Source organism: Electrophorus electricus, chromosome 1 (assembly GCF_041902795.1).
Source record: "Electrophorus electricus isolate QZ-2024a chromosome 1, ASM4190279v1, whole genome shotgun sequence".
In the NCBI taxonomy this organism is placed as follows: Eukaryota; Metazoa; Chordata; class Actinopteri; order Gymnotiformes; family Gymnotidae; genus Electrophorus; species Electrophorus electricus.
The window spans coordinates 1,090,001-1,100,000 of record NC_137497.1 but is presented as its reverse complement, the minus strand read 5'-3'; the positions used below and the strand labels follow the sequence as shown (position 1 = coordinate 1,100,000).

The following is a 10,000-nucleotide window of genomic DNA, read 5'->3' as shown; positions in this document are numbered from 1 at the left end:
CCTATATAAACTCTACACACCTGTCTACCCTTAATCTCCTCCCTATATAAACTCTACACACCTGTCTACCCTTAACCAGCTCTCTATATAAACTCTACACACCTGTCTACCCTTAACCAGCTCCCTATATAAACTCTACACACCTGTCTACCCTTAACCAGCTCCCTATATAAACTCTACACACCTGTCTACCCTTAATCTCCTCCCTATATAAACTCTACACACCTGTCTACCCTTAATCTCCTCCCTATATAAACTCTACACACCTGTCTACCCTTAACCAGCTCCCTATATAAACTCTACACACCTGTCTACCCTTAATCTCCTCCCTATATAAACTCTACACACCCGCCTACTCAGTCTTCTAAATTCCTGCTGTTAATCATGACTTTTTGCTCTGCTTTCCTCGTCTTTGATTGTTGTAGTGTTTTTTTACATCTGGTCTCTGATCTCCTGGGTCTGTGATTGTTGGACAGTGTTTTTGTATGTCTTGTACGCCACTTATATACGGTTTTGTCCAGTATATTTAATCACGTATATACTGTTTCCACCCCTGATGATTCTAATACCCCTCCCAGATGATTCTAATACCCCTCCCTCCCATCCCTGCAGTCTGCTGCTCCTGCTATCAGACTCCACCTCCTGTCTATCAAACACCTGCATCTGTGCTCTTTCACTGTGGTTTGCATATGTGGAAGAAAATCTGATTCAACCTCAGTTAACTAAGATACAGTGATTGTGGTTAAATACTCACAGAGCCCGTCTACAGTTGCTCACAGCTGGGAGGAGTCTCCAAAACCCATTTAGAGTTGTTTTGTATTTCTTCATGCTCAGTTCATCCAGCACCTCCTCTGACATCTGCAGCTGGAAGGCCAGTGCTGAGCACTGAGCCAGGGTGAGCTTTCTAGAAGACTCTTCCTTGAGGAATTTCTGGATGTTTTCATGTAGAGAGGTGTCCTTCATTTCAATCAAGCAGTGAATGAGATTGATGTATCTCTCAGGGCTCACATTCTGTCTCTGACTCTTTCTGAGGTTTTGTATTATTTTCTTGACACTCTCCGGGCTGCTCTGAGTGGGTGTCAGTAGGCCGTGTAGGAGTTTCTGATTGGATTCCAGGGAAATGCCATGAAGGAATCGGAGGAAGAGATCCAGCTCTCCTTTTGGGCTCTTCAAGGCTTTATTCACTGCACTTTTCAGAAAAACATCCAAGGAAACTTCAGGAAAAGATTTGTTCCTTCCACACAGAAAGATCTTCAGTACCTCCATGTTCTTTTCCACATAGCAGTGAAACACATAGAGAGCAGCGAAGAACTCCTGAAAGCTCAGATGTACAAAGCAGTAGACCTTCCTCTGGTAAAGCACAGATTCCTCCCTAAAGATCTCAGTGTAGATCCCAGAGTACACGGAGGCCTCAGTGACATCAATGCCACACTCTCTCAGATCTTCTTCATAGAACATCACGTTTCCCTCCATCAGATGTTTGAAAGCCAGTTCAGCCAGTTTCAGAATCATGGACCTGTTGGATTCCAGATATTTCTTTTGATCGCTTTCTTTTTTCCCCTCATACTTCTCATTCTTCATGTTGATCTGAGTGTGCAAGAACTGTATGTACATCTCAGTCAGAGTTTTAGGGATTTCTGTATCAGTTTGTTTTAGTATTTCCTGAAGCACAGTGGCTGAGATCCAACAGAAGACTGGTATGTGACACATGATGTGGAGGCTCTTTGCTGTCTTTATGTGTGAGATGATTTTCTCAGCTTGGTCTTGGTCACTGATTCTCTTCCTGAAGTACTCCTCCTTCTGTGGGTCCGTGAATCCCTGAATTTCTGTCACACGGTTGATGTACCGAGGAGGGATTTGATTGGCTGCTGCTGGTCGGGAGGTTATCCAGATGAGAGCAGAGGGAAGCAGCTCTCCTTTGATGAGGTTTGACGTCAACACACCCACTGATGATGTCATGCTTATTTCAGATACTTTATGACACTGGGAAAAGTTCAATTGAATTCTGCTTTCATCCAGGCCATCAAAGATGAACACAAATTTGCACACATCATATATCTTTGGGTCCAGGTCTTTTATCTCAGGGTGGAAGTCACACAGGAGTCTATGCAGACTGTACTGGTCATCTTTAACGAGGTTCAACTCACGGAATGGAAGCACAAACATGAAATCTACATCCTGATTGGCTTTTCCCTCGGCCCAGTCCAGAATAAACTTCTGCACTGAGACAGTTTTCCCAATGCCTGCAATGCCTTTAGTCAGAACAGTTTTGAGCTCTGGCACTTCTGGGCCTTTATCTTCTTTTGGTTCTGTGTGTCTGACACCTTCAGCCATCACAGCTCTGATCTTCTCTTCCTTCATGTCTCCTTCAGGACCTTGTACAGGTTTAAAGATGTCTGAGCAGTTGATTGGAGTGTCTTGTACCAGCCGTTTCCTGGATGTTTTCTCCATCTGTAAAACCTCATGTTCTTCATTCACTCCTTCACTCTCTCCCTCTATGATGTAGAGTTGTGTGTAAACCCTATTCAGGAGGGTTTTATTCTCTTGTGATTTGGTTCCCTCAAATAAACTCTCATACTTGTTCTTCATGCTGGTTTTGTGTGTGTGTAAGACTCTGTGTAGGACGTCATCCACTGGTGTGGGAGATTCCTGCTGTATGGACACTTCCATGTCTTTGTGTGGGTGTAGAACAGGTTGGGTTCTGAATCTCTTTCTGCACTGGGGACAGGAAAAGTCTCGTGATGGAGCAGACTGATCCCAGTAGCTGCTGATGCACTGTCTGCAGAACCTGTGTCCACAGGTGATGGAGACTGGGTCTGTCAGAACCTGCTCACACACTCCACACCTGGACACCTGGAGGAGATCACCCCTCCCCCTGCTAACAGAGACAAAGAGCAAAGGGAAGATGAGACGAAGAGAAGAGATTCAACAATAATGAGAAAATAAAAAGTATGCATGGAAAAGGAACAATAACAAAACACAAGATAGGAAGATGAGGTAATAAAATGATATTGTAAGCAGGAAAATGTGGATGGTTTAAAATAAACTGTGTTCATGTAGAAAAGGCCTCTGTAGACTTCAGTAAGGGCTCAGATGGTCTCTGTGTCAGACCTCTGAAAATAGTGGTTGTGTACCTGTCCTTGGAGAAAGTGTATAAAGATCATGACCTCCTGGGCTGGTAGACATATTCTGGACTGTGACTCATTTGTGTGACCTGCCATTCTCTTCAATTAATTACTGAGTCTGCAGCTTTATTTTCTATTTAAAAAGTAAATAATAATATTACTGGAATTTGGGAAAGATTAAGGAACCACAAAGAGATGGAATAATACACACACACACACACACACACACACACACACAAACACTGTAGTGTAGTCAGACTGAGAGTATATATACACTAACAGTCAGTAACCTCATACAGTAATGATGTAAAGAAAAAGTAAAGAAAAATGAGAATATATGATTTTATATTTATGGTTGGATGAAGTAACGTGTATGATTTAGTATTAGAATATGATCAGGAAATAAATTCATTTCTATCTCTCTTAGGAACGTAGTCCAGGGACAGAGAAAACAGTCTGCTTTACACTATCAGATCACAAACACGTTATGCTCTGACCCAGACAAAATACAGACAACAGAGACACATGAATCTGAAGAAACCTCTCTGCTGACACCCACTGAGATAGATGAAGATTCCTCAAGCTGAGGAGACATGTAACTCTGGGTAGGTATAAGATGACATTTAGTGGTGATATAGAGGTATTAACAGTATTAGACATGTAAGTCTGGGTAGGTATAAGATGACATTTAGTGGTGATATAGAGGTATTAACAGTATTAGACATGTAACTCTGTGTAGGTATAAGATGACATTTAGTGGTGATATAGAGGTATTAACAGTATTAGACATGTAACTCTGGGTAGGTATAAGATGACATTTAGTGGTGATATAGAGGTATTAACAGTAGGAGACATGTAACTCTAGGTAGGTATAAGATGGCATTTAGTGGTGATATAGAGGTATTAACAGTAGGAGACATGTAACTCTGGGTAGGTATAAGATGACATTTAGTGTTGATATAGAGGTATTAACAGTATTAGACATGTAGCTCTGGGTGGGTATAAGATGACATTTAGTGGTGATATAGAGGTATTAACAGTAGGAGACATGTAACTCTGGGTAGGTATAAGATGACATTTAGTGTTGATATAGAGGTATTAACAGTAGGAGACATGTAACTCTGGGTGGGTATAAGATGACATTTAGTGGTGATATAGAGGTATTAACAGTATTAGACATGTAGCTCTGGGTAGGTATAAGATGACATTTAGTGGTGATTTAGAGGTATTAACAGTATTAGACATGTAACTCTGGGTAGGTATAAGATGACATTTAGTGGTGATATAGAGGTATTAACAGTATTAGACATGTAACTCTGGGTAGGTATAAGATGACATTTAGTGGTGATATAGAGGTATTAACAGTAGGAGACATGTAAGCTCTGGGTAGGTATAAGATGGCATTTAGTTGTGATATAGAGGTATTAACAGTAGGAGACATGTAACTCTGGGTAGGTATAAGATGACATTTAGTGGTGATATAGAGGTATTAACAGTATTAGACATGTAACTCTGGGTAGGTATAAGATGACATTTAGTGGTGATATAGAGGTATTAACAGTAGGAGACATGTAACTCTGGGTAGGTATAAGATGACATTTAGTGTTGATATAGAGGTATTAACAGTAGGAGACATGTAACTCTGGGTAGGTATAAGATGACATTTAGTGGTGATATAGAGGTATTAACAGTATTAGACATGTAACTCTGGGTAGGTATAAGATGACATTTAGTGGTGATTTAGAGGTATTAACAGTAGGAGACATGTAACAGTCAGTCAGTGTCTCTCTTACTGAGATGATGTTTACTGTCTTACAGTCAGTGTCAGTGATCAGACAGAGAGACTACCTGTACTACACACCAAACACTAATAGATCAGATAGAGAGAGACTACCTGTACTACACACTAAACACTAAGAGATCAGACAGAGAGACTATCTGTACTACACACCAAACACACACCAGACAATAAGAGATCAGACAGCGAGAGACTACCTGTACTACACACCAAACACACACCAGACAATAAGAGATCAGACAGCGAGAGACTACCTGTACGACTCACTTCACTCATCACTCTCATCTCTAGGTGATGTACCCTTGTAAACCAGTTTTCCATCTGTACATTTATACCTACTTTACTAACAGAAAAGGTTTATGTAAAGTTTATGCAGGTGTCCATGCCAATAAAATCTCATTAGGCTCCTTTGAGTGTTTAATAACACCACACCCTCCTCTGGTGTGTAGAGTGCAGGTTACACAACCGCAGCTGAGTGTTTAATAACACCTCACCCTCACCTGGTGTGTACTGTAGCGTGCCAGTTACACTGTCTCACCTGGGGATAGTCAGACTCTAGTAGCACTACATCTACAGCACCGTCTCACCTGGGGTAAGTCAGAGTCTAGTAGCTCTACATCTACAGCACTGCCTCACCTGGGAGTTTAGCAGCACTTCATCTATAACAATGTCTCTTGGAAACCAGAGTGTTCCATCTGTACATTTATATGTGCTTTACTAACAGAACTGTTGTAAAGTTTATGCAGGTCTCCATGCCAATAAAATCTCATGAGGCTCCTCTGGTGTGTACAGTAAAGTGCAGGTTACACAACCCCAGCTGAGTGTTTAATAACACCTCACTGTGTTCTGTTTCCCTATTAGGTATAAAGGTATTTAAAAAGTACACATATCACTTAATGAGAAAACTCATTCCTAGAGAGACTAACTGTTATTTTCCCACTATGTCATACATGTTGTCATTAACAGGAGGAGCTGTATAACTGGAATTGTTGACTGTCATCATCACTCAGTGATCATCATTAACACACCTTACAAATGATCTTAAAACAGTAAAGATGGAGTAGACCTTACATTACTGACAGAACAGTACCCTCCACCCTTCCAAACCTACAATAATGAAAGAACATGAATGTGTGATGCGTCACTCACTTTGGGTTACAGGGCACAGGTGCACTGCTCAATGCAGGAGGATCACACATGGACACGTCACTCTTCAGAGACACACAGCTGGGTGTTGGAGACTCTGCTCTCTTTACCCTGATGAAGATGAGGAAAGTATTGAGTAATTACGTCCTTCACTACATCTCATTTATCCTGAATATTCCCTCTTCCTGTTTCCTCAGATTAAGTGCTGATGGAAAGCTCCTCACTTTGGGTCAGAGGTTCCTCCTCCACTGCTGGAGTTATGAGGCTCCATCATGGAGTTGTTCCTCTTCTCACACACACACACACACACACACACACACACACACACACACACACACACACACACACACACACACACACACACACACACACACACACACGTCCTTCAGCATCACAAACATACCACACACACACACACACGTCCTTCAGCATCACAAACATACCACACACACACTCACACACACACCTGTTGTTTTGCATCACACTTTCACACACACACACACACACACACACACACACACACACACACACACACAACCTTCAGCATCACAAACATACCACACACACACACACACCCATACCACACCTGTCCTTTTGCATCTCACACACACACACACACACACACACACGTCCTTCAGCATCACAAACATACCACACCTGTCCTTTTGCATATCACACTCACATACACACACACACACATCCTTTTGCATCTCACACACACACACACACACACACACACACACACAACTGTTCTTTTGCATCTCACACACACACACACACACACACACACACACACACACACACACACACACACACACACACCTAACCTTCAGCATCACAAACATACCACAAACACACTCACACACCCATACCACACCTGTCCTTTTGCATCTCACACACACACACACACACACGCGCACACACACACACACACACACACACACACGTCCTTCAGCATCACAAACATACCACACCTGTCCTTTTGCATATCACACTCACATACACACACACACACATCCTTTTGCATCTCACACACACACACACACACACACACACACACACACACAACTGTTCTTTTGCATCTCACACACACACACACACACACACACACACACACACACACACCTAACCTTCAGCATCACAAACATACCACAAACACACTCACACACCCATACCACACCTGTCCTTTTGCATATCACACTCACATACACACACACACACACATCCTTTTGCATCTCACACATACACACACACACACACACACACACACACCTAACCTTCAGCATCACAAACATACCACAAACACACACACACACACACACACACCTGTCGTTTTGCATCACACACACACACACACACACACCTGTCATTTTGCATCACACACACACACACACACACACCCACACACACCCGTCCTTCAGGAACTCTACAAACATACCACACACACACACACACACACACACACACACACACACACACACACACACACACACACACACACACACACACAACTGTTCTTTTGCATCTCTCACACACACACACACACACACGCGTCCTTCAGCATCACAAACGTACCACGCAAACACACACACACACACACACACACACACACACACACACACCTGTCCTTTAGCATCTCACACACACACCTGTCCTTTTGCATCTCACACACACAAACACACACACACACCACACCTGTCCTTTTGCATCTCACACACACACACACACACACACACACACAGCACATCTGTCCTTTTGAATCACACAAAAACACACACACACACACACACACACACACACACACACGTCCTTTTGCATCTCACACACACAAACACACACACACACACACACACACAGCACATCTGTCCTTTTGAATCACACACACACACACCTGTCCTTTAGCAACACACACCCATACCACACCCGTCTTTTTGCATCTCACACTCACACACACACACACACACACACACAGCCCTGTCCTTCAGCATCACAAACGTACCACACACACACTCACTCACACACACACACACACACACACACACACACACCACACCTGTCCTTCAGCAGCACACACACACTGTTGTTTTGTTGAATTGTTGACTGTCATCATCACTCAGTGATCATCATTAACACACCTTACAAATGAGCTTAAAACAGTAAAGATGGAGTAGACCTTACATTACTGACAGAACAATACCCTCCACCCTTCCACACCTACAATAATGAAAGAACATTGTGTGATGTGTCACTCACTTTGGGTCAGACGGCACAGGTCCACTGCTGAATACGGGAGGATCACACATGGACACGTCACTCTTCAGAGACACACAGCTGGGTGCTGGAGAATCTGCTCTCTTTATCCTGATGAAAATGAGGAAAGTGTTGAGTAATTACATCCTTCACTACATCTCATTTATCCTGAATATTCCCTCTTCCTGTTTCCTCAGATTAAGTGCTGATGGAAAGCTCCTCACTTTGGGTCAGAGGTTCCTCCTCCACTGCTGGAGTTATGAGGCTCCATCATGGAGTTGTTCCTCTTCACACACACACACACACACACACACACACACACACACACACACACACACACACACACACACACACACACACACACACACACACACACACACACACACACGTCCTTCAGCATCACAAACATACCACACACACACACACACACACGTCCTTCAGCATCACAAACATACCACACACACACACACACGTCCTTCAGCATCACAAACATACCACACACACACTCACACACACACCTGTCGTTTTGCATCACACTTTCACACACACACACACACACACACACACACACACACACACACACACACACACACACACACACACACACACAACCTTCAGCATCACAAACATACCACACACACACACACACACACGTCCTTCAGCATCACAAACATACCACAAACACACTCACACACCCATACCACACCTGTCCTTTTGCATCTCACACACACACACACACACACACAGCCCTGTCCGTCAGGAACTCTACAAACATACACACACACACACGTCCTTCGGCATCACAAACATACCACACACACACGTCCTTCGGCATCACAAACATACCACACACACACACACACACACACACACACACACACACCCCTGTCCTTCAGGAACTCTACAAACATACCACACACACACACATTCTTTTGCATCTCACACACACACACACACACACACACACACACACACACACACACACAAACCCTTCAGCAACATATACGTCCCTCAGCAACACAAACACACGTCCTTCAGCATCACCAACGTACCCCACTCACACTCACTCACACACACACACAGACACACACACACACACACCCCTGTCCTTCAGGAACTCTACAAACATACCACACACACACACACACACACACACATTCTTTTGCATCTCACACACACACACACACACACACACACACCACACCTGTCCTTCAGCAACACACACACACATTGTTGTTTTGTTGAATTGTTGACTGTCATCCTCACTCAGTGATCATCATTAACACACCTTACAAATGATCTTAAAACAGTAAAGATGGAGTAGACCTTACATTACTGACAGAACAGCACCCTCCACCCTTCCACACCTACAATAATGAAAGAACCTGAGTGTGTGATGTGTCACTCACTTTGGGTCAGACGGCACAGGTCCACTGCTGAATACGGGAGGATCACACATGGACACGTCACTCTTCAGAGACACACAGCTGGGTGCTGGAGACGCTGCTCTCTTTACCCTGATGAAGATGAGGAAAGTCTTGAGTAATTACATCCTTCACTACATCTCATTTATCCTGAATATTCCCTCTTCCTGTTTCCTCAGATTAAGTGCTGATGGAAAGCTCCTCACTTTGGGTCAGAGGTTCCTCCTCCACTGCTGGAGTTATGAGGCTCCATCATG

At 43.4% G+C, this 10,000-nt stretch overlaps 1 protein-coding gene across 23 annotated transcripts in view; it reads right to left on the bottom strand.

Annotated features, from left to right (window-relative positions):
* Positions 1–10,000, bottom strand: part of LOC118241322 (NLR family CARD domain-containing protein 3-like) — a 176,700-nt gene that overhangs the window by 39,220 nt on the left and 127,480 nt on the right. For 11 of the 23 annotated variants that reach the window (XR_014117876.1, XR_014117478.1, XR_014117428.1 and 8 more), the window contains 4 exons: positions 9,729–9,836; positions 8,323–8,430; positions 6,073–6,180; positions 755–2,878 (listed from right to left, as the gene is read on the bottom strand). Coding sequence is in view for 20 of the 23 variants with exons in the window: in XM_081725071.1 (XP_081581197.1) it covers positions 755–2,878; positions 6,073–6,180; positions 8,323–8,430; positions 9,729–9,836 (2,448 nt within the window). In the remaining 3 variants the exon portion in view is untranslated. Of the gene's footprint in view, positions 1–754; positions 2,879–6,072; positions 6,181–6,293; positions 6,541–8,322; positions 8,431–8,543; positions 8,696–9,728; positions 9,837–9,949 lie in introns of those variants that run through there. The other 12 variants (XM_081695354.1, XM_081699277.1, XM_081699640.1 and 9 more) reach the window with 9 other exon arrangements.